Here is a 25,118-nt window from a genome sequence, read left to right as displayed (position 1 = left end):
AAAATGAAAAACAAATACTTTGAGTTTTTAATTGAGGTGAAAATAAAATTATGGAAAAACAGGGACACTTACATGTGTGTAACTGCTTCTGAAAATGACTAATAGTACCTTTACTCAAGACATAGAAATGTCTTCATTCCTTTTGAGCCCTGTCCATATTATGAGACAGCAATGTGAATATACATGTTAAATACCATGATACACTTTATTGTTTCACACTGTCATAATTTAACCTCAGTCAGAAACTAAGCATCACAGAGCTGCTCACTGACTCCCCATCCCTCCAGTGGGGGGAAGTAAAAAAAGAAGCTAACCTTGTTGGGTTGAGATAAAACCAGTTCAATAATTAAAACAAAATAAAATATAATACTAATAATAGGAATCATGATAATGATTGTGACAATAATTGTAATGAACAGAAGAGGAAAAGAATAAGAGATTCACAAGGTAATTGCTCACCACCCACTGACCAATGTCCAGCCCATCCCCAAGCAGATTTCAGCAGCTCCTGGATTACTCCCTCCAGTTTATAAACTGAGCATGGCATTCTGTGATATGGAGTGTCCCTTTGGCCAGTTTGGTCGCCTGTCCTGGCCAGGCTTCCTCCCAGCTTTTAGTGCAGCTCCTCATTGGCAGAGCATGAGACGCTGGAAAGTCCTTGAGTCAGGGTGAGCAACACTTAGCAAAGGCTAAAACATCAGAGCGCTATCATCATTATTCTCCTACTGAATGCAGAACACAGCAGTGTACCCTTCTGGAGCAGCATTGATGGCTGCTTAAAGCACAGGAAATGACAATACCAGATAACAAATTAAAAAAAAAAAAAAGAAAAGAAATATTTTCAGTGACTGCTAGGTGTATAAAATAATGTTCCCCAAATGCTGAATCATTTCCAGAGGTATACAAGCAATAGAGATAACCAAAGTTAACTATAGGATCACGCTTTTATTTAGTCAGTCTTGTGCAGCTGGACTTAAGCTTCAAGCAGCACAAACTAAATCAGTGCTGTCACTGTGTGACACTACTGCTACTTCAGTTGTTAGTAGTAATATTTCCCTTTAACTGTGTGCTATCATTTCTATTATAAAAAGAGCTTCCCATTACTCTCATGTGAAAATTACACATCAGAATGTGATGAAAATAAAATTTGAACAAGATTTGTGAGTTTAATTGTTTGCTGTATAAATATATTTCAGAAGGTTGATAAGCTATTAATCAGGAAGATCTGTATCATTTATTCATATCACCTTTAAATGAAAACTCACACTCTGAGGACTCCTTCCACAACCTATATGAAATAAGTGATAAAATCTAACTGGGTGCCATATAGCATCAATGGTTATCCAACAAATTTACTTTGCTCTCTTCAATCATAGAAATATTTATTGATTTGTTTAAAGTTATTTGCTTGCAAACACCACTCCCCCTTCTCTCCAGCCCATCCCATTCATAATTGATCACTCCTTATTTTCCTCTTACATTTAGTGCAATATTTATACTGCCAAAATAAATACTTAGCACTGGAAAACAGTATCCAACCAGCCCACATTTAAATGTAGCAATTACTGTAAAGACTCTGGTGAGGACTAATAACAGAGCCTTTCCAAAATCAGGCTGGATGAAGCAGCAGAGAGCACTATCTGCCATAGGGGAACGTCTCACCAAAAGCCAAGAAGCAGAAATCCTAACAGCTTTTTCTTCAGCTTTTGCCCTGATCCAGGCACATTTTAGCTAGGCATGATGGAAATCTGCAAAATACAATTTGTCCTTGGCTATGTTTCCAGCCCAGACTTACTCAGTAGCTTTTGGGTTGCACCTGCTGCTGCTGACACTTGTCACTGAGCAACTTTTTGACAGGAGACAAGAGATGAAACCTGAGATCCAACCACTTACACATTTATACAAACCTGGTTAACTACCAGTAGACAGAATCATTCAGATTTGAAAAAGTGAGTCTGAGATCAGATTTTTGTACTATATCATATCTTGTTTGCTGGGGCAGCCACCTTGCTCTTGAGAGGGAGGGTGCTGTCAGCACACATGTACAGCCCTCAGCCTGCATGAAAAAATATTAATGACACAAAGCGGTTTGATGTATGGTTTCTAGATAATTGATTTAAATAATGGTACTTTGTGCCAGTTATTAACTCCTACAGTAGAAAACATGATGAAGTGGGAAGAATTGCAATGTAACACAGCTTTTGTCAGCCATGGGATTTGAACTTTTTGAGCACCTGGTCTATGAAATGCAAGTGGATCAAGACACAAATTAATTTGTATGTTCTCTAAGCAACAGCCTGACTCTTTCTCTGATTAATCTTGTTTAACACATCTGTTCTTACAGAATAATTGTTAATTTCTCAATTAATTGTAAGGTATAAATGGCAAAACTTTTCTTTAAGAAAATTCTTTCTAACATACTACTACAATGAACCACTTCCATGTGTCTATTTGCACCTCATTTTCAATCATAGCTAAAATTGATGTAAAGTTTAGGCACTCTGCTAAAAGTAAAATTATAACCAGAATCATGACATCAAAGATAAAATACCTGTATTAAAAGGGGAGCTTTTAAAAATATGTTGACATTCTAATGAAAAGTTAAAATCTCTGCTGACTCAAAGCATATCCAATGATACTACTCAAAAATTAAGAACAGAATTTACATCTGAGTGGTTCAAGCAGCACAAAATTTTCCATCTTAATCAAAAGGTAATGAAAAATGTATGACTTCCAAAGATATGCTATTGAAATGGGTACTGAATGGTTTTTAACAAAACTATAGCAAGCTATAATTCAATTGATTACCCAAATTATATTATATTTTACTATTTTGTAGAAATATATGGTGGTAAGAGTGTTCACTCATTAATTTCTCAGCAAGATTTAAGAAACACTTGATTTGAGTGGTGCACAGGGTGTCTACAGTTTGAATAGGAGACATTTTACTGAATTAGTGGGGCCTCATTGATATGACTCAGCCCACAAAAACTCTTTTGAATTTACTTCGGGTTCATGGTGTCAAATTACAGCAGTCTCATGCATTACCATATCACTTCTGTGCTCAAAAGAAAGCTACTGAAGAAAATTATTCATATACTGTCTCAGGTTTAAATATTTAATTAATTACCATAGGCCTCATTTTAACTGTCATGACTGTTTCCTTTTTCTTGCCACAATACTCGAGATAGAGTGACACAGGTGCAATGCATCTTGACAGAGAGAAAAGGTATCATCTGCCTTGGGAGCTGTTTGTAGGCTTTTTTAACTTGGAGATTTTCAGTGTCAGCCTTACACAGCCATCAGGAGAAAGGTTTGCCAGCTGCTCTAGTTATCACTGGCACTCTCACCTCAAATAGCTTAGATGGAGCTGAAGGGATTGAGCTCTGATTATCACTGGGAAAGGTCTTCATCATGTGGAGCTCTGGGCTTTGCCTCACCTAGGTCTAACCCTGCAGTGTGCTTGGAATGGACCTTGACCTGACAGCACAGCCATTTCCTGTAGGAGAATGAGGATGAAGAAAAAATTGCAGCCTTCACCTCACCCTTTAGCAGTCCCTCTTAAAGTTCAGCTCCCTTGGAGCTCTTGGCTTTGTCTCTTTTCTAGCCCCAGTCCAAGGGGGGGCTTGACAAGTAGTCAAGATTTACCCTATCCAGAGTCACCATCCTATAGCAAAGAGGAGAAAATTGTAAGGGCATATCATCCGTGGAGTTTTCCCCTACCTTATTCAGGTTTTAAACCCTTTTCAACCCCTTTCAACTGGAGTTCTTGTCTTTGGCTCTTGCCTGACCTTAACATAAGCCTAGGCATGGGATGAACTGTATCCTGAGATGTGCAGTGTTATCCCAAGAGTTCTGGTGTGAGCTCCTTGCACAGACTACCCCACCACTGATCCTCCCCCTTGAACCCCAACTGCACCTGGAGCTATGGGCTTCTTGTCTCAATCCTCATTCTAACCCCAGGCATGGCCTAAGCCTTAGATGGGTAGACATCCCAGCATGGCCCAGAAATTTATTTGAGAGATAACTCTTTTTCCTGCCTTCCATGAGAGGCAAGAATTGCAACAAAAATGGGCAATTGGAAAGGCTCTGTGTATATCCTAGGCCAACCTGCAGACTGTGTGGAGAAGGTCAAGCTGCCCTTCCACACTTTGTGACAGGTGGATTATAAACACAAGTTTAGACCTCTGGTCTATTCCTTATAGTAAAGTCCTTAGGCAAAAGAAAGAACTACAAAAGAATAAAATTTCTAAGCACGTTCTCAAATTAGAATTGGTTTATGTCAGAATTTCTGCTTTAAAGAAATCTTTGAATGTTAAAACTATGCCAGTGTTGGTATTTAAAATGGCAGTATATCATTACTGAGATAATAAAATGCATTATTTCTGATCAAACATTTCTACTTTATCAAATTAGGGGAGGTTAAAAATCTTGAGCAACATTGAACATTTGTAAAGATCAGTAGGTATAAATTCTCAGTAAATTAATACCTATAATATTTTTTAGAGGAAATGATCTAAGAGACTAAGCAGGCACTCAAACAATTCCTTTTTGGAAGGTGTTATCATTCTCTATTGTGAAATTTTCTGTATCCAAAGGAAACTTCAGTGAATGGAGATATCAAACCTTCTGAGTGTATGCTATAGCACAGGGTACATTATTATAATTATGCCTATGATGGCATTTCTTTTTCCTGGGCACTTATGTCAAGCAGGTATATGTGTGATGCCTAAAGGGACTACTACTGTTGCAGGAATCACAATTTATAAGTGATTTATTTTGAATAAATGCAGTAAGAAAGAACACCATGCTTACATCTACTTCAACACAAGAGTTTTTACCAACCCTTTTGGGTGCAGGGCATGGACCAATTCAAGTGTGGCAAAGTAATGTGAAATGGGCATTAGCATGAATGTCTAAATGACAATTTATAACAATATGAAAGAAGGAAATCCTTTGGTTTGCGCTCCATAAGTAAATGACCCTCAAAACAAATGTTTATGTAAACAAAAATGGGATTGCATTTGAACTGTAGGTTTTCCAAGAGACTGAAGTGCTGAAACCAACCAGATGTTCTTGTTGATGGCTTTGCAGCTATTGACTTCTGCTCCCTCTCATATCAGTGAATGAAGGCTGATTCATATCCTCTAGTATACAAACTCTAAAGAAGATAATTCTTCAGCTAAATTTATGTAATTGCAGAAATTTGAGCAGCGTCAGATAGCACATTGCAAGAAAGGATTTTCCATGGTGTTAAATATAATTTTTTTTCTCTATATGCTGGAAGCCCTGATGCTAACACATCAGAATATACAACCTCTAAAACCCAAATGTAAGCATGAATTTTAATTTGTATGACATCCCCAAGTGCTCAAACATCTAGCTAAACCCTCATATACAGGAACAGTTATAGGAATGATAAGATCATTTGCAAAAACTGCTCAATAAATGCATTTCTATATTTGAATATAAATACAAAAAGTCCTCAAAAGTCACAAAGTGTATAATCCAAATAGAACTTGTGCAATTACTAAAAACCGAATAAGGTTATTTTTATAATGTGTAGGGGTGTATATATACATCTATATGTATTCACAATCTGCTCTTCAAACACAGAAGGAAAAGAAAGAGCTTGGTAAGGGTCATGCAAAAGTATGCATGTGCTAAATGTAATACCCTTGGCAAGGTGTCAAAGAGCACATGCCCATCACATGGGAGTGCCTAGGTTTGTCTGACTGGAGGTGATGACTGATATAAGCAAAGTCATTCAGTCAGAGAGGTTACATGCATGTGTTTAAATAGATGCTGGTGTTGATGAGAGGTATAAGGATATATATGGTTGTAGAGAGAATAAATTCCTGACGATGGGTTGTAATCAATTGATGGTAATGCTGCATGTATCTGCATATTAAAGTGGTGGGTAGTGATAATATGCATAATTGTGATGGTGGGCAGACAGTGATAACAAGATGTGCGAACAGTAGGAGGTGATGGGTATGTATGCACGGTAAAATGAGTAGGTTGCAAGGATGCATGTGTGATGCTGAGTATAGCAGTGCTGTGGGGAGCATATAGCAGCATATGCACCGTGGTGATATTTGTGTGATGTGGACCTGCTGTTCTTGACAAAAGTAGGTGGTGCTCTTGGGCAGCAGTTTAAGGTGAAGAGACAGGTCATTACCCATACAGGTGTGCTTTGCTCATACAGATGGGGGCTACAGACAAAAGGATAAATAAGCATTTACTGAGTATTTTGTGGGTACGCCTGTGCTGAGGGAATGTTGATGCAGGGAGCAAGTGCGAGGGTCTATGTGAACTAGTGAGTAACCATGTCTGGTTAATACAGAATGGTCGGCTGGTATAATAGAGAATGGTCATGGTGGTATATGAAAATTGATTTAGTGGTTATGTACAAGCATGTAAGGACAGATGGTATGCTCAGAAAAATAACATGTAGAGAGAAGAGACATATTGCCCAGCAGGAGAGGTGTATGGGAAGGTCATGCTCTTCTTTTTTTTAAAAAAAATTTGCTTGCCAGAGAAGAGAGATGCAGCTTTAGGACTACCTGAAGATATCCATGTGTGTTTAGAACTGGTGGTGAGGATGACGTGTTTAAGGTGTCAGTGTCTGCCTAGAGATGACAACAGCAGGAACTACAGATGTATGTGTGTTCATCTAGAATCAGGGGGTATGTAAAAAGCAGCACAGTATAGGTCAAGGTATAGAAGTAGTCGGTGGGTACAGCAGGAAGAAGTTATGTAGCGCATATATGCAGCATATGAATGGAGATGGTACCAATGGTTTGTGTCACTGTACAGGCTTAGGAGGGTTTATAGCCTCCCCTGGTGTGGATACAGTCCCATCAGGGATATGCATATGTTTTAAGTAATATTAAGTATATATTTGTATATTTTATATAAATATACTATATATTTTAAGTATATTTTAAGAGAAGGGGTTGTAACACTGGCGAGGCAGCATGTGGTGGTTGAGCTTGAAGTGATCCTATGACTGGAAGCAGGTGTGTGGGGACAGAGGCGTGGACAGCAGGAGATGGTCTTGGCACCACAGTGGTGTAAATAGTCATGTGGAGCTGCAGCGTGCAAATTGCTCACTCACTCTTGGATGTAATGGACAGAGGCAAAACATGTGCCGGGGTGTTGCAATATGATGGGGGTGTATCTTTCGGTACAGAGTGTGTGGAGAGGGGCAGGGCTGCTCGTGAGTGATATCCAGAGGTGTTGGTTGCGGGACAGGACGAGGTCGGGGGCGTGGAGCTGCGTGGCGGTGGGAGGCACGGACAGGGAGGGCTGTGTGCACAGGATTGAATGTCCTGTGCTTTGTCGCTCGGTGCCGTGCCTGGTGCCAGCGCTGTGAGGTGGGCAATGCACACGGTGCAGTGACAGGAGAGGGTTACAGCAGCTGCGTAGACATGAGGCATGCTTGCCTAGGTAACGCTGCTCACCCATGCAAGACCCAGGCTTTTTTCTTAAAGGACAAAGGGTAGTCCCTTTGCCAGGGGTGCAGGGGGCACCTGGTCTGGACCGAGGTGCCGGGGAGGGAGAGCTGCGGAGAATGGAGGGAGAGGACGGTGGACGGGGAGGGGATCAGTGGAAGTGGGGCAAACAATACTGGGTGGGGAGAGAAGTGCGGGACAGGGGGGCACTGAGTAGCGTGGGGCAGTGGGAACAGGGAACAGGCTGCCCTGGAGCTGCCGGATTTGCGAACAGCCGGAGGGCGGGATGGGAGGCGGGCAAGGGGAGAGAGGGGTGGGAAGGGACAGCCACTTACGTCTCCTCCTGTATTTTTTTTCTTTCCCTCCTTCTTTCCTTAGCTGGTGACGCGCCGCTGCTATTAATCATTCACCAGCCGGGGAGCAGCAGTTGCAGCCGCCTCTCTCCCGATGCCCGCGTCCCGCAGCCGCCACGCCGGCATCCCTGACGGGATGGTGCCCAGCGCAGCCGGCGGCGGACGCCTGCTGCTCTGAGCCGGGGCGTGGGGGTCCGGGCAGAGGATGCTCCCCAATGGCACCTGCCCCAGGCTTCCGGGCGGTGCAGGCAGCGACAGCGGCCACAGCGACAGCGGCGGCAGCGACAGTGGTGGCGGCGGAGCCGGTGGAGCCTCGGAGGAGGCGGCGGCGGAGGGCATGGACTCGGGCGGCAGGAATTCCTCTGGCGCTCCGAACAGCACCCTGAGTGAGTCTCAGGGCAGCGCCATCCTCATCTCATTCATCTACTCCGTGGTGTGCCTGGTGGGGCTGTGCGGGAACTCCATGGTCATCTACGTGATCCTACGTTATGCCAAGATGAAGACTGCCACCAACATCTACATCCTCAACTTGGCCATCGCGGATGAGCTGCTGATGCTCAGCGTCCCCTTTCTGGTTACCTCCACCCTGCTGCACCACTGGCCCTTTGGCTCTCTGCTCTGCCGCCTGGTGCTCAGTGTGGATGCCATCAACATGTTCACCAGCATCTACTGCCTGACGGTGCTCAGTGTGGACCGCTACATCGCCGTGGTGCACCCCATCAAGGCGGCCAGGTACCGCCGGCCCACGGTGGCTAAGATGGTCAACCTGGGTGTCTGGGTGCTTTCCATCCTCATCATCCTGCCCATCATCATCTTCTCCAACACAGCAGCCAACAGTGATGGAACAGTGGCTTGCAACATGCTCATGCCAGAGCCCACCCAGAGATGGCTGGTGGTCTTTGTGGTCTACACTTTTCTGATGGGCTTCTTGCTGCCTGTGGTGGCCATCTGCCTCTGCTACATCCTCATCATCGCTAAGATGCGCATGGTGGCCCTGAAGGCTGGCTGGCAGCAACGCAAACGCTCAGAGCGCAAGATCACCCTCATGGTCATGATGGTGGTGATGGTCTTTGTCATCTGCTGGATGCCCTTCTACATTGTGCAGCTGGTCAATGTCTTTGTAGAGCAGGATGATGCCACCATCAGCCAGCTCTCTGTCATCCTGGGCTATGCCAACAGCTGTGCCAACCCTATCCTCTATGGTTTTCTCTCAGACAATTTCAAGCGGTCCTTCCAGAGGCTGCTCTGCCTCAGCTGGATGGACAATGCTGCAGAGGAACCCATCGACTACTATGCCACTGCCCTCAAGAGCAGGGCATACAGCGTGGAGGACTTTCCCCCAGACAACTTGGAGTCAGGGAGCATGTACAGGAATGGCACTTGCACCTCCAGGATTACCACCCTCTGAGGAAGCATTCCTGTCCCCCAGCTCCCTTACTGCCCCCCAGCTGGAGGGTGAGCGAAGCCAGGGCTGTGGCATGGGGAGGCTGGGAGGGAGGGGATTTTGCACCTGCCCACTCCCACCAGAGTTTAGTGCAAGAAAGAGCGAAGAAAACCCCACATCCTTGATTTGCTACCCCCCTGCACCCTGGTTGGCCCCCCTTGAAAGCCAGTGCATTCTCTGATGCTGTGACATCCACTGAGGGAATTTTGGCTCTCGTGGGTTTGGTAGCTTAGGGTCTGGTGGCCTGGCTCTGCCACTCTTCTCTGTGCATGACAAGTGGCTGTAAAGGTCCTGCAGTGACTTCTCTCCCTCCATCTTTTGTACAATTTGCCCTTCCCCTTGGCTGGTGTCAAGCCCCAGCATCCAGGCTCAGACTCCCCCCAGCTGAAAATTACCCCACTCAACATCTGTCAGTACACACCTCCCCTTCAGAGATTAGAAATGCTGGAAAAATTCCCCCCAACACATACCTTGTCCTTGCCCAGGAAGGAGTGAGTAGCCTCTCTCTGTGCCTACCTTTCCCTCCCCTGGAATAAAATAGAAAGCAGGGAGCAAAAAGTCCCCAAGAAAGAAGCAGCATAGTCACGGAGTTTTTTTTTTTTGCTTTGCAGACAGCTTCCAACTCAGTGGGACTTTGGCTCTCTGTGCCATTTGGCCAAAGCAGAGTAGAAAAGGTCTTAGGAAAAAATCTGATTATTGCTGTGCTTTGTAGCTGTGCAGCAGGTTGCTCATGATGGGAGATAGCAGTCCCGTGACACACAGGGAGCAGAGAGATGGGACTCACTGAGATGGGAGATGGGGGACTGCTGAGTTGGGAAATGTTTGAATTTGTCCACACACACAATAAAGTGTGCTGATAATAAAGTTTAAAGGGAGAATAGACTGTGAATCTGCTATCTTGAGCCTGCTCCATCAGCCGTGAAACAGCAATGAAGGGAGCTGAGACAGTTTTTGAATTACCTGGATGATGGCAAAGTCACTTTAGCCTATATGGAAAAAGGGGGAGTCATTCAAAAATCTCCACCAGTCTCTGAAATAATTACTTGACAGAAAAAGTAGCTGTTCAGTAATAGCTATTACCCTAGCTACAGTTTCTTCTGTTGCACTAAAAAAAACCCAACAAAATGGGTTTCATATGTTGCCAATGTAATATACTGACCCAGAGCTTCTTAATGTTTCATTTCTGAGAATTCTTGTTTTTAATGTGTGCCAGATGTGTTCTTGTTTGATTTTTATTTGATTCTAGTCACTGTGTTGTGAACGTGTTTTTCTGAAGCAATTTATACTGTGTACTTATGTCTGTGGTGGCTACTTGCAAGGTTGCATTTAAAATGGGTGATGCTCAAGAAGGCTTCTTTCCAGATAAAAACATTGTCTTTTTTCTAACTCTTTCATTTTCATTGTCTCCCCCACAGAAATTCTCTCTTGAATTTTCTCTCTTCTCCTCTTATGACAAAACAAATTTCATACAGACAGATGAAGCTTTCTTTGATAAATGACAGCGATTAAATGAAACCTTCTATTCCTACTGCCTTTTATCCCACACAGAAGTGTTGGTACAGACTGTGTTGAAATAAGCAGCTATGTTTTTTGCTTTCTACCACCTATGCTAACAGTGTCACACAGTGGCAAGTCTCCCAGTATCTGTAACAAATTACTTCACTAGCACAATACTGTGGTTGTATCAATTATAACTACTGGCAATATGAAGCAAGAAATTGGAAAAATCTCTAGTAGCAGCATACCCATAGCATTGTACTCGTAGCTGCAGTGCTTAAGTACAGTGTAAAGTGTAAGGTTGACAATTAAGGCATCTAGTATTTGTGGTGGTGGATTGACTACAGATTTTTTTTTTAAATTATACCCTTGAAATTTTCTCAGCAGCAAAAAGCAGGATGCTACTTTGTACATTTCTTTCACCAAAACTTAGGTACTGTTAAATGAATGTATAAATTTAGTATTTCAAAGTTGTCTGATTCAAAGTCCATCAAAATGAGAGAAAAAATTCTTAATTCACTTCAATGGACTGTGAGTCAGCTCCTTTTAGTCTAAAAATTGCTAATGTGGAAACTGTTACATCCTTATTAAAATATTTCATGAAAAGCTTTAACAATTGTACAGTTTCTTTTCTTTTACTTCCTAGTGGGCATGATTTTTAAAGAAAACTTGCAAATAATAAATTTTGTCATGTTTTACATGTACATATGGGGAAATGAGGATGAAATAGCTTTATAAGCTCAATTAAATTTTCACAGAAATCAACTGTCTGTCAAAACAGTAAAATGCCCCATGACATCCATGATGCTATTTCCAGGGCTTCACTTGAATTCTCACTCACAGTATGTTCAAGATGGCATCAATCTCATAATCTTATGTGGTCCTTTTCCCCCAGGCATATCCTTATGTATGATAAGATTAGTCAGCCAAACAGAGAGTCAGTCTACCTTTTACTGTTGAATTTGTTTTACAGCAAACACGATGAAGCAAGAGTGAAAAAGCATAGAGATTCATACTGCACACTCCGCTTTAATGAAAAGTTGAACTGGGTTTTGTTCTTTCATTTTTTTTTCTCTTTGCCTTGCAAAGGTTGCGATGGAAGCCTGCACACCTTCCAGCATATGCACTTTAGTTTCAGTTCTCCCAGGCACATTGCAGAGGTTGGGTCGGGCCTTCAGTAGATGGCAGGCTTGCCTTCAGATGGATGGGCTGATTCACTCCCAGCCAGCACTGCCCCTATGGTTCCTGCCTCTGTGTGGTTTCAGCTGGAAACAAAATCTGTTTATTCCAAACTAGCAGTAGTTCCTGCTATTTTTCACTCTGGGAGAGGTGATCAACAGCAGTAAATCATTCAATTTAGCTTAGAAATAAAGTTAGTTAGTTCATTCTGTGTTACTATTCTGAATTGTAGAACATACCCACTGGAAAGATAAAAAGTTGTTCTCATGAAATAACATGTACCAGAAAATAAACAGAACTCTTTTTAATGCTTTCCAAATGGCAAATAAGACTATTCAGATTTCATATGGAAATTATTTTAAATAATGCTTAATTCACTGAAAAAATAGTACAGTGGTTTATTTCTTGGTGACATTTTGACCGTTTTATACAGCTGCAAGTGAGTGAATTGTAATTTGTAACCAGTAGTAATTTTTTTGCTATTTCCCCATGAGTTTTGGTTTATATTTCAAAAATACTGCATCCACTTTGTCATGGAAATTGGCCTTGTGGCCACTGAAACACAAGCAACCTTTGCACTTTGTTATGCCTGAGACCTATACCCAGCAGTGGGACATCACCAAGCAGTCAATGGACTGTTTCCTGTGGCATGTACTCCAGAGAACAGCCTTCACATGGAACTCACACCAGGTGGGCAGCACACATCAGCTGCAGCATTTTCCCACTCAAAGGAAGGTGCACAGGAAATCACGCTCCTTTCTCACCAGGCTTCCCAGTGCAGTAGCAAACACAACACATCCCAGAATCCTGAGGCTGGCTGCTGCCTGCAGTTAGGGGAATTGAACAAGTCTGGTCACAGAGGCCCTTTATATCTGGACAGTGGATGAAAAACGTGATGGCTGCATGCAGATATTCTGCCTCTTTAGATGGTCCCTACAGCAGAGAATATGACACAGAGTGTGATTTCTTTGCATTCGACTCTTAAAGAACCCATTTGATATCTTCACAGAGAATGAGAATCAGTTTTCTGAATGTGATGAAAGAATTTCTGAAATGCCAGCTTTCCAGTGAATCAGAATTTTAAAACAGCCTTTCTGGTTGTTTGTGGAAATCTAAAAATCTGAATTTCTAATGTATATGGCATTCTCTATTAACACTATTTGCTGTATTTCAACCTGCTACCAAAATCAGCATCTTAATTCTAAATATGAAACTATGTCTTACTGAAATAAGAGAACCCAGTGATGTCATGTATTCATGTTATATAAGGTTTGACTTTACTCTGCCATATTTCTAGAACAGTGACAATTTAATGTCTTATAATCCTGATTAAAAAAAGATCCAAGAAAAATAATTTCAAAAACCAGAATAAATTAGCCAAGAAAGAAATATCAATCCAGTGTTCTAAACTCTGTGATATTAGTCCCTAGAAATCTTACTTGACACAAGCGCTCTACAGACAAGAATGTGAATTATGAATCTCTAGAGGAGAATAAAATATTTCTACTGAATTGTGTATTTAGCACTTCCATCCTCTTCAATGTAGCCTTATTTGGCTGCTAATTTCAGGCTAAGCCACAGGAAGAAGGATGGTTTACTAATTAGATTTCTCTTTAAGAAAAATGCTTTTAGATATTACTTTTTGTGGAGAGAAATGGCCAAGAAAAATAGGTGGACCTGAGAGTATTTAGAAGTATATCATTAGACAGCTACAAACCAAGCAAAATTTTGAAAAGACAGATGCTTTTCAATAAAAGCTAAGTATGCCCACTCCCTTCCAACTTTTTTTCTCCAAAAGCCTAAAATCTGGATTTGGCAGAGCAATAAGCAGCTATGAAGCAGAAATAGCAAGGTGCTGTATCTTGCCTGAGGTGTATAGGTTTTTGTATCCAGTCTGGAATACCTTTGTCTTTATATGACTGTCGTGTCTATGATGGGTAGGGTCACCTTGGAAACTATATAAATATATAGAAAATTCCTTCTACTCTGCATTACCACCCACCACCCCCACCCAAAATGTCTTTTCTACCCAGGTTCTTACACTGTGTAATATGTCTAAGGGCTACTCTGTGGGTTCTTGAGCTTCCTAACTAGAAAGGCTCAAATAAAAGTGCCCAAATTCACAGCATAGGGAAATTGTAGGACAGATAACAATTACCAGATTTCTGACTTGGGATCTGATTTGTGTTGTATTTATGACTTGGAACAGGATTGTATGCTCTCCGCTTACCTTGTTGGTGACAGTGCTGTTGTCAGTGCATGTGTGGGCCCTGCCAGCCCAGGGGAAGCTGCTGGAGGGTGCTGGACTGCACTGCACTTCATAAAGCTGAGCAATGCCAGGTGACACCAGTGCTGCTGCCACGGGCTGAGTGTGGCACAAGCCCAACTCAGGCACACAGCACTTGCCCGTGCTCAGATTCACAATGGAAAGCCCAAGGGATTGCTGCTCAGCTGGAGTGGTCCAAAACGTGGCAAAGCTGGATATCTGGGGGAGAACAGATATAAAAGAAGGCCAAACTGGTGGGTACTTGATATGGAGAAGACTGAGAAGGAATTGATATGGAGAATAATCAGGTATGTGATGGCTGGGAGAGGCCATTTTGTTAAGAACAGAAGAAAGTAAGTAGAGTCCAGTACAGGCATTGCAGGAATTTGGCTCTTTCACATAATTAACTTCTACTGTTTAGAGTACAGCAGATTCATTAACTCCCAACTCAGCAAAAAATATGAAGTTGTGCTTTTTATGTCAGCTGCTGTTTTCCTATCTGACTGTTATTTTTGAAGGTTAGAAAGTATCTAGGCATTTTTTCTAAAAACTAAATGACAATTTAGATACTTTATGGAATTACTAAAAACTCAGGAAAACAAGGCAGAAACAGATAGATAATAGATTTTTCTGAATGTTAATTTATTTTGGATTTTTAGATGCCTTGAATTTCACTATTTTTTTCCTTTTGTCATTAAAATAGAGAAAAAGATCTAATAATTTTTTGCTTAATACAAACCAAGAAGACTCTCATATTGACAAGACAGAAATTGAATACAGAAGAATTTTCACTCTCTTTCACTGTCATAAAGTAAAATTTACTGAATTTCTTACTTGAGCAGAATCTTCAAAGTTGCTCAGGTTCCAATGACTGGGAAAAATCCTTTCCCTTAGAGAAAGATATACTCCTAAAAATGAAAAGTAATGTTACACATTCCTCTGCACAGACATTACAGACTTTGATCACTCATAATCCCACTCAAGCTATCCGTAATTATGATCTTATGTTATGTTCCAGAGAACAGTGTAAATCATTCTTATCAGCCAAAACCACAAGGCCAGCTGGTTACATTCCAAAAACAAAACCATGCTTTTCTGACAGGTTATAACCCATATGCTGTTCCTGCCTTAATGACTGAAAATATTTATTTGTTTGCAAATCACCGCATTTTGAGTAACACCTGAAAACATATGCAACAAGAAGATGGTTAGGGCAGATACACTCTGGAAAAGATGGATGCTTACCTGTCTTTCTCATCTTCCCTCAGCTCATCCTCTCTATGAACCTGCAGCCTTCTTTCTCTTATATTACCCCTAAAATACATGAGAGTGATTGTTCCCCCATTTTTCTGACTTAGAATGCAAAAGGACTGGCAGGTGGAAGGAGGGGAAGGACATAACAAATGCAGGACCACATCACACCTCTGCACTCCCCAGCTCCACCGCTGCTTCCACTCCACCCGGAGTACCGTGTTCTCCTCTGGAGCTCCCAACAGAAGGATGTGGATATGCTGGAGTCCAGAGGAGGCCACCCAGATGATCAGGGGGTCAGAACACCTCTCCTACAAAGACAGGCTGAAAGAGTTTGGGTTATTCAGCCTGGAAAATTGAAGGTTTCCAGTATCTGCAAACAATCTCACAGCACCTACAAGAAAGCTGAAGAAGAACATTTTCCTAGGGCTTGCAGTGACAGGCCAAAGGGGAGGGGCTTCAAACAAAGAGGGTAGGCGTGGATTAGGCATGAGGAAGAAATTCTTTGCCATGAGAGTGGCGAGACACTGGACCAGTTTGCTCAGCAAAGTTGTGAATGCCTCATCCCTTGAAGTATTCAAGGCCAGGATGGGGCTCTGAGCAACCTGGTCCAGTAGAAGGTGTCCCTGCACACAGCAGGGCGGTGGAACAAGATGGTCTTTAAGGTCCCTTCCATCCCAAACCATTCCATGATTTTGTGATTCTAGTCAGAAATACAGAAAAGGGAAAATATTTGCTTGCTAACAGATGATTCCTTTTACACATCCACTTCCAAGTCTTCGAGTCCTAGACTACAAGCCCAGAGGAGAAAGACAAGGCTGCATACTGGACAGAAGAACTGGGGGAAAAAGAAAAGATATTAAGTTTAATGTTTTGAAGCCCTGGGAATGTGGTTACTGTTGCTGCTGCCCTGCTGTGTTTGCCGTTTAAGTCAATTATATACCTTTAGTGAAATATATGAATTGCCACACTACAGCCTTGCTAAGTGTCCACATACTGAAGAAATAAAAAAATAATATTTCTAGAAGGAACTACATTGCATCTACCAATGGATTGACCTCCACGTAATAATGAGGAAAAAAAATTGTGATTCAAAACACGAAAAAAATTAAGTGATAGGGAGTTTCCAGGGGAAGCACAGAATCCATTATATTTTTAATATTCTTTAAGCTATAGGATACACTTAAACAAGGAGAAGTGTTGTCAGAAGTACTCAAATTTTTCTAATGTCCACTTATAGATTTCATTTCAATCCCACAGAACACAAAATTAAGCCTTTAGCAGCATAAATAATTTTTTTAAAATGTGGAAATTAAAGTTTATTTCTGATTATTTGATGAAACAAACCATTAAAAATTCATCACTTGCTCATAAGTAAAATGTGCAGCTGACAAATTATATGCCTACCAGTCAAACTGTATTTGTAGGAATTAAGGAAATCTGAAATTGGCAACATGGGACACTTTTTGGATAACTGTGATAGACAAGAGATCTGGACATTCCTATTCTTTGCAGGAATCACCATTTTCAAAACGGTTTCTTGCTATCACTATTTCATTACAAATGTAAGCATTGTAAGACTCACAGATACAAAGTTTATATGTGATTTATATGGCTTTAATGTGGGATGAAATAATATTTTTTCCTATGCTGGAAAAACAGTTGGAATATAATGTGCTTATATAATGTTTATTCAATGGGCATGTGTACAACATAAGAGAAAAGATTTTTCTCTATCTTTGCCATGTTTTGGAAAAATGCTTGCATTTGATTGTGGGGTTTTTATGGAGTGTTACATAATAATTTTTATAAAAATTGCATCCATTTTCATAATCAGACACTTTTATTGTCTCAGTACTTGTTATGATTATCTGTACTCATTATGATCTTACTTATTCTCCTTCTATGGATGTAAACAGCAAACCCTGCTCTGAATCTGCCTAGCAGAACAGTGAATCATGACTGTGATATCAACCAGTGGTTGCATGACAGGTATGTGTTGGTTTCTTATTCACTAAAGACACAATTTGATCAAGAGAGGAAAGCAAAAATGATCAGTCCTTTCTCCCAAAACCTCTTATTTTTGGTCTGAACCATTAGAGAAAGAGAAATTCATGCATTTCAAAGATTCTCAGGTTCCAAACAAATCCAAATGCTATTTGATTTGTATGCTACTGACTGCAAAAATAAGGTTAAAAACCCCAGACATACTGAACAAGATCTCTAACGTAAAAGCAACAATAAAATTATGACAATTTAACCACGCCTTGAAGAGGCAGAAGGCACCATTAGCTTGCTTTTAAAAAAGTGACTTGCACAGCTGGAAACTTAAGTAAGCTGATTTTTCTGATTTAATTTTAAATGTGTATTTTACAGGCATTTAAATATAAGTAGCCTCCATATGCCTTCTTTACAGTCAATGCAGAGAAAGGGCACTTTCAGGATGTAATTCATAGGTCCTGTGTTCAGCATCTAGTCTAAAATGAGATTAATTGCCAGCACATATTTCTCTCGATAGGCAGTACGGGTGTCTAGGTGAGTAAAAAAGTCTAGATCAATTATTGGAGATATCTACACATGGTAAGATGGATCCCATCCTTAGATGCAAAACAGCCTGGTTTCACATGAGTGAAATTATAAGCTGGGGAGAACATAGTAGAACCCTCGTGTAGTCCTCTAGACAAATGTCTAATGATCCTGAATTGTGTGAGAAACAGAACTCTCAAATCAAAGCATGATCTCACAGGAAGAGGGAAATGGGAATTATGAGACAGGTGAATGGCTTGCAAGGGCATGAACCTGTATATTTTAACTAAATAGTCTGAGTCACATACTGAGAGATGCCAAAATAAGGAGGCAGGTGCTTAACTCAGCACTTAATTGTGGGCTTGGTAAGACTCCAGAAACAGAGAATGAGAGAGTTTCTAGAGCTTCAAAAACACACCTGGACAGTCCCATAGACTGTCAGAAGAGTTCAGCTATCTGATACGAGAGAAAGACTAAAACATACAAAAAATATAATCTAGAGAGGCTCTCATTCATCTTAGCTGCTATTTGCTTATACAGCCCCAATAGAAGAAGAGAGCTCCACACACATCATCCCATAAAAGAAATTGCTTACACTGACAGCAACAGAGGTGTTATTAAGAAATAAAGCAGTAATGGCTAAGTCATTTTCCAAATCTTTGCACATCTGAATGTAGAATCAAGCCTCCTGTCCAAGCTGAAAAATGCCTGCCTTCTGAAATATAAATGTCAGATAAACAGATTTAAAAAGTATGCAGATTATGAGTCACCTTGTAATGAGTGGCATTCTCACCTAGATGAATTTAATTCCCATCATGATACAAGAGAATTTATGGCTACAGTCAGTCTGATGGCTCACAGATACCAGTGACCTCTTTACCAAAAGCAAAAGACTGTTTCCCAGATGGCAACTGCCTATCATCATTAAAGGGAGAGAGAGAGAAAAATAAAAAACTTCTACTTATGTAATTATTTATCCTTAGCAGATGATTACACCATATTTATCATCAAGTCTTTGCTTGCAAGAAAAATAGGTAATAATAACACACTGTATTTTTAAACAGAGTTCTTCAAACTCAACAAGAAAGTGTCAAAATTAAAGTAGTAGTAAGAATGTCAGCTCTCAAGAGAGGAAAACAAACAAACAAGCAAGTGTATTTAAAGAGATATTTCAGAGATAAAAGTTCTCTTAAGGAAGAAAATATTTCCCTATTCTCCCTGCACCCCAAAAGGCTTGGATGAGACCACTTAGATATGTATAACTGCACTCAGAAAACCTTGAATCAATATTTAATATTACAACTTTAATTGAAAACCAACACCATAATAACAATAAGTGAGCATCAGCACTCTGAACTGCACAGAAAGCATGTTCTGCAGCCAGTTGAAAGCTCTCCTACAGGAATTCCCAAGGGAAATCACAGAGGAAGTGTTTACCTCATTTAGAAAAGGGCACGAGCAGTGAATCTTTCCTTATTCTCCAGGGACCCCACGGAAAACAATATATCTGACTAAAGAGAATGAGATTTGTATGATATATTTGGACTCACGTTAATTCCTCTCACAGTGTGGTGTGTCAGCACCCTGTCTGATTCTAAGGGAGCCACATACTGCACACAGAAAGCAAGTTTTGTAACTACCTAACTTAGGAGAAAAACTGCAACTGAAAAAATTATTGTCTGCTACAATAAAAATGAGTATGAAGTAACAAACAGGGAAGTGATTTACATCATCCTTTATTCTTTTCATCAGCTGAAGTATAAAACTGACTCCCCATTAACCTCTCGCTTCCTCAGCAGTTTAATGACTTTCTAAGTATAGAAATGCTCTTTCATTTTTTAAGAATGTCAGTATGAAAGCACATGGGTTGCAGTTTCACCCAAAATTATGGCAGTTCACCTCTCCAAAAGTTCCAGCAATTAGATTGAAAACGAGAGCCTCCAAGTACCACTCATGCAAGGAGTGAATTCTAAATTACAAGATGCAAGTGCTCAAAGTGGCCCACTTTACGCTTGCTCCACGTAAGGCACCAGACGAACAGCTTCTGAGAGGATAAAAATGCACAATTGTTGCAGCTGCAATCGCTCTGTCGGCCAGGCTGATCTATTTATATTTTTATGAAATCAGCACCGAAATAACTGTTTTTCAGACCGACAAAAACTCCGGCTGTCCAAAGACTTCAATCCCCTCAAAAGAACACCGCTGTGCGCTCCTGCGTTTGATGATGTCCAAGCCCTGCTCAGCGAAGTCCCGCGGCAGCAGGGCTGGGGCAGGGGGACATGGGCAGCCGAGCGCTGGCCCGGGTGGCAGCTGCCGCTCGGGGCAGCCCTGAGGGACGCGGCCTCGGCGGTCCGGGGCTATTCGCCGCCCGCTGCTCCGCTGGGCTCCGCGGAGCCTGCCTCCGCCTTGCTGCCGGCCTCCGGCGGCTCCTTGTCCCCGCGGCCCTCGGACTTCTTGTTAAAGCAGATTTTGAACACCCCCAGGACGGTCATGACCAGGATGACCAGCACCACCACAGCGACCGTCACCAGGATGAAAACGTAGTTGGAAGAAGAGGAGGAGGAGGAGGAAGGCGGCGGAGCAGCTGTCTTCTCTCCGCCGGCGGCGGCCGTGGCGGGCTGCTCTGTGGAACCACCGGGTGTCGGGATAGAAGGACGCTGCCCCTCCGCCCTGGCACCCGACGGTTCGGCGGGGCCACCTGTAGTGGTGGGGCCCGGCCCCGTGCCCGGGCAGGGAGTTCCGTCCGGGCCGCCCGGGATGCAGGCACAGGCGAAGCCGCCGGCGGCATCGCGGCACCCGGCGGCCTCGGCGCACCGCCCGCTGTCGGGGGTCGTGCGGCCGAAGAGGCAGGGGCAGAGGGGCTTCTCTGCCGCCTTCCAGGCGAAGCCGCCCGGCTCGGGCTGGCAGGTGAGCCGCACCTCCCCGCCGGGACACGCCACTGTCAGCACGGTGCCCGGTGGGCTGAAACCGGGGCCGCCGCTGTGCTCCTCGAAGGGGAGCCGATAGCCGAACTCAAGGGCGCCCGCGGGACGGAGGTCGGGGCAGGCACCCTCGTACTGGTACTTGCAGAGGTAGCCCGGGCTTTTCAGCCGGCAGACCTGCTCCTTCCAGCCCCATCTGCGGTCGTCCTCAGGCTCAGGAGCCAGGTGCAGCCCAGCGCAGCGGGCGGTGAGGCACGACGGCAGGGGCTCCTGCCACCACTGGCCGAGCGCAGCCGGCACCTCCTGCGGGGCCGTCCCACCCCGGACGCCCTCCCAGGAGAAGCCGCGGAGCGGCTGCTCGTTGTGGGTGCAGGCGGACGCGCTCCTTTTCAGCCCGACCCAGAACACTGCGGGCGCGGGCGCGGGCACGGGCACCGCCGCGTTTGCCAGCAGGTCCAGCAGCAGGTCCAGCTCCTGTTCGCCGGTGACCCAGGCGAGGCTGCCCCGCCGCTGGTCGCAGGCGCCGCGGGCCTCGGCGTACGAGACGTTGGCGAGGTGGGCGCTGAAGCAGGCGCCGGCGGCCAGGCAGCGCACGGCGGCCCGCGGGGGCGGCGGGCTCCGGCCCAGGGCGCAGGCCGCAGCCAGGAGCAGGCACCAGGGCCCGGCCCGCCTCATGCCGGCGGCGGGACGCGGAGGGCTGAGGGGCGCGGGCTGCCCCTGCGGCTATGCTGGCGTTCGGCCCCGGCTTGGGCTGGCCTCTGCTGCCCGCGCCGTCGCTCTCCAGCGCCGACCCCGCTGCCATGGCCCTCCCCGGACCTGCCGGAGGAAACGTGTCGGGAGCCGTGGCTGACCTTGGCATCCTCCGTTTGTTGGAGGGCCCAGGACACGCAGATCCCGGCGCCGCCAGGAAGCGCTCGCCCCGCCCGGCGGGCGGGTGTCCAGCCGCCGGGTAGGACTCTGCCTTCTCCGCTGTCGGAGGGCAGGCGGGTGCCGAAGTAACGAGCCGCAGTTGTCGAACTGGGGTCACCCGGCCTTGTTTTCAGGCCCCTGTCCCCGAGATGCCCGGGCCATCTTGCTAGATTGTTCCACAACGCTTACCGGAGAAAAGCTGTCCAGCTTCAGTTATCTCTTCCTTGAAGGATAGAGGTTTCTTGGTTTAGTGAGGCTGTGCCATCAACTCCGTGGCTCCGGATACAGGGGAGTCACAAAATCTGATTTTGGTTTCTCAGTAATTGCCGTCCATTTGGGTGCCAGTAGACTTGGTTTTGTGGAAAAGAGTTTTTAGTAACAAAACAAGAGCTTGTTGGTTTAATTCTAGATGAATTTGTATTTTTGGTTAATCAAGGTGTTGAGATGCTAACGGCCACCTAAGTCAAAGTTTGTGGTGTTGTAGCAGCTATGTATTCAGAGCTCTGCTGCTTACTGGAATTGTAACTCTTGCATTCATTCTTCTCCATAGTGCACCAGGGCAGAGGCATTGAGCTATTTGCCTCTGTGGATCAGCACATGGAGATTCTTACTGCCTGCCTGCATTTTAGGCTGGAAAGATGCAATTCATTTTGCATCAGGAAACTTTATCATCTGCTATTTAAATCCCTAGTTTTTCACCAGATCTGGCTTTAAATGTGCCGAAACTAAATGAATTGTTCCTTGAGCCCCTTGTTTTTCTCGATGATGTACAAAAGCTGTGCTTCTGCACATACCTGTTAGTATCTTGAGCCATTCTCCCCAAATCTGGTTGATAGGTTTGGGAGACAAGAGAGTTTGCTACAGCTTTACAATTGCCATTTTACTGGGGAATACTTACAAGGCTTTGCCTAATATTCCACTGCAATCCTACAGCTTCACTTTGTTTTCTCTTTTAAAATTGAGTACATTTAATACAGCTAAACAGAAGCTAAACTTATAAATAGAAGGAAGGATGTAGAAGCCCCAAAATTTTCATATTATTCTTCAAACCTAGGACTCTGTCCCTGAGGAGGAGAATGCAGCTCAGTCTTGCATCTCTTCTCAGCTGTCAGCCAAGAGCACGATTTGAGCCATCTGGGCTGGCCTCTGCCAGGTAATTGATGGCTATTAGTGGCTCCTTTCACACAGGCCATGACTTTAATTTCCTAGGCTGTATATGAACCAGCAAACGGGCAAACCAGTTTAGAAACAATAGGTTAGCCCCCAGTGCCCTGGGCAGTCCAGCGTCATTGGAGGAACTTGTACTGCACAGAAAGATGAAAACACTGTATTGCCAAAGCTGAAGGTTTTTGCCAGATGAAAATAGAGGCGGTGGCTGTACACCTACTTGACTTGCCTGTAATTTGCTCTCCTCTCCTACTCCTGCCCCTGGATGTCCTGCAAAATATTTTAAAAATAGCAGGTCTGATGGATCTCCAGAAAACAGCCCTTCTTCTGTTTTTTTTTTAATTTTTCTTTGTAGGTCTTACATTTAGGTAAATCAGAAATCAGTCTTCATGGGGCTTTTTCTGGAGAAGTCCTCTTTGAAAGAGAGGACTAGCTACTGCCACACACATGTGAGGCAACTAAACTTCAACATATAAAGAAGATATTATGTAACTGTATCTATCTTATAATAATACTTACATTTTTACTAAGGAGCTGTTTGAGAAGTGCTGACTTAATAAAATTACTTTCTTCTTTTTGGGTGGATTCCTTTTGTATTTTTATAAGGTAAATTACAACTATTCTTTTTGCAACTAACCAGGAAATATGTCATCTGTATGTCAGCACATACTTTGCTACTGCTAGGGCCTAAGGGGCTGTAATTTCATTAGAAGGAGTCTTGTTGAGGGATACAGCATCCAGATCTTGCTGAGAGCCATATTTTACTTCTCAGAGGTAGATGGATGGCACAGTATGGTTGCCTTGCTTTCAAGGGGACGAGTGAAATGATTGTGTCACACTAAAATGTGTAGAGCATAAGGACAGTAAATTTCTCTTCCCCAAAGGGGATACAGGAAAATGTTCTGGAAATAGATCTGTCTACCTATTATGCAACCAAACCTGGAGACAGTATCTAATATCAGAAGCAGCTATCTTTTCTGCTAGTGTAAAGAAGGGCTGCTGATGTGCACTTCCATTTATCACCTGGTCTGTTGCATGATACAGATTTGTTTGGGGCTGGAAACCTTGGACAGGGGAGCAAGAAATGAAGATCAGTGTCCTGGGAGCACTGGGAGCTGTTTGCACAGCTTCAGCCTTTTAGCTTGCTGCAGCCTTGCAGAGTCTATGCCATTTGTCTGTGGTCAGGTTGTACAGTCCCTATAAGCTCTCTCCTTCCCTCTGATCCTAACTGGTATCTCTACTGGATCCAGACATCCTTATGCTGAATTTGTTGTGGGTAAAGTCAAAACTTACTTCCCATCTTTCCATGTTCTGCTAAGATATAGGTTATAATTTAAATAACCTAATGTAAACAGGTATTTTGAACAAGTGAAAATTGCTGTCACTTGGCAGTATGCCTCAGAAATTATGCATTAAATCCTCCTTTGGTCACTAAGTTTTCCATGAAATAATATCTATATCATATAAAAATACATAATGTATTGTGGTATAATATGTAAATATATATATATATGGTTTATCAAATAAGGCAGCCCTACATTTCACATGTAACTTGTGTTTAGGCAAAGTATTTTCTCACTAAACATTTATATTATTCTTTAAGAAAATACTTTAGTTTTAAAAATAAGACCGTCCTGAGGTCAATGACAACTGTGTTATTTCAACAGGGTGACAAGATTTCTCGTTAATTTCTCTGCATTCAGGCAAACAACTTGCAACAAGGAGTAAAAATGCTAGGTGGAATCCAGCATCTTTTTGTTACTTTTCCAGAGAATGGGATAGGAAATTAAAATAAGAATTTCTGCCTTATTGTAACAAATTGCACGATCGTAAGAATTTAATTATTCATCTCTCGAAAGGACTTTGTAGATTACAAGGTTCACTTACAGAGTTTGGAAAAGACAACCCAGCAGGGGTCATACAAGTCCCTGTCTACTGTAATAATAATTTCCAGTGACATTATCACATAGCTATGGGACTTAATAACAAGGAATGATATCTAACTGCTGGTATGAGCGCTGTGGTATATCTATTACATTCATGACGTAGACATAAAATATAACTAATCCTGACCTGCTAAGGGGACATTTATTAGATGAACTGCATTGATGTGGCTGTAGCATTACTCCATATGCATATGTATGTTCC

At 43.1% G+C, this 25,118-nt stretch overlaps 2 protein-coding genes and 1 long non-coding RNA gene across 3 annotated transcripts in view; 1 reads left to right on the top strand and 2 right to left on the bottom strand.

Moving 5' to 3' along the window:
- LOC106629449 (uncharacterized) overlaps window positions 1-7,931 on the bottom strand; it is a 69,898-nt gene extending 61,967 nt beyond the window's left edge. Inside the window, exon 1 of the long non-coding RNA XR_012580734.1 lies at window positions 7,793-7,931. This is a non-coding gene — a long non-coding RNA (uncharacterized LOC106629449). The remainder of the gene's footprint in view (window positions 1-7,792) is intronic.
- An 84-nt stretch (window positions 7,932-8,015) lies between these two features.
- On the top strand, window positions 8,016-11,367 carry SSTR1 (somatostatin receptor 1). Its single transcript, XM_014267912.3, has one exon. The coding sequence runs from the start codon at window positions 8,016-8,018 to the stop codon at window positions 9,216-9,218; it is 1,203 nt and encodes a 400-aa protein (XP_014123387.1). The 3' UTR covers window positions 9,219-11,367.
- Window positions 11,368-13,729: 2,362 nt separating this feature from the next.
- Window positions 13,730-22,756, bottom strand: CLEC14A (C-type lectin domain containing 14A). The gene is given in 4 exon segments (XM_074542647.1): window positions 13,730-14,415; window positions 15,031-21,581; window positions 21,584-21,702; window positions 21,705-22,756. Coding segments are annotated over 3 exon segments (1,419 nt in total). The 5' UTR covers window positions 21,754-22,756; the 3' UTR covers window positions 13,730-14,415; window positions 15,031-20,330.
- Between the last annotated feature and the right edge of the window lie 2,362 nt (window positions 22,757-25,118).

This window comes from Zonotrichia albicollis, chromosome 6, assembly GCF_047830755.1.
Source record: "Zonotrichia albicollis isolate bZonAlb1 chromosome 6, bZonAlb1.hap1, whole genome shotgun sequence".
Taxonomy (NCBI): Eukaryota; Metazoa; Chordata; class Aves; order Passeriformes; family Passerellidae; genus Zonotrichia; species Zonotrichia albicollis.
The sequence above is the reverse complement of the archived record's forward strand: the minus strand, read 5'-3'. Positions and strand labels throughout refer to the sequence as shown.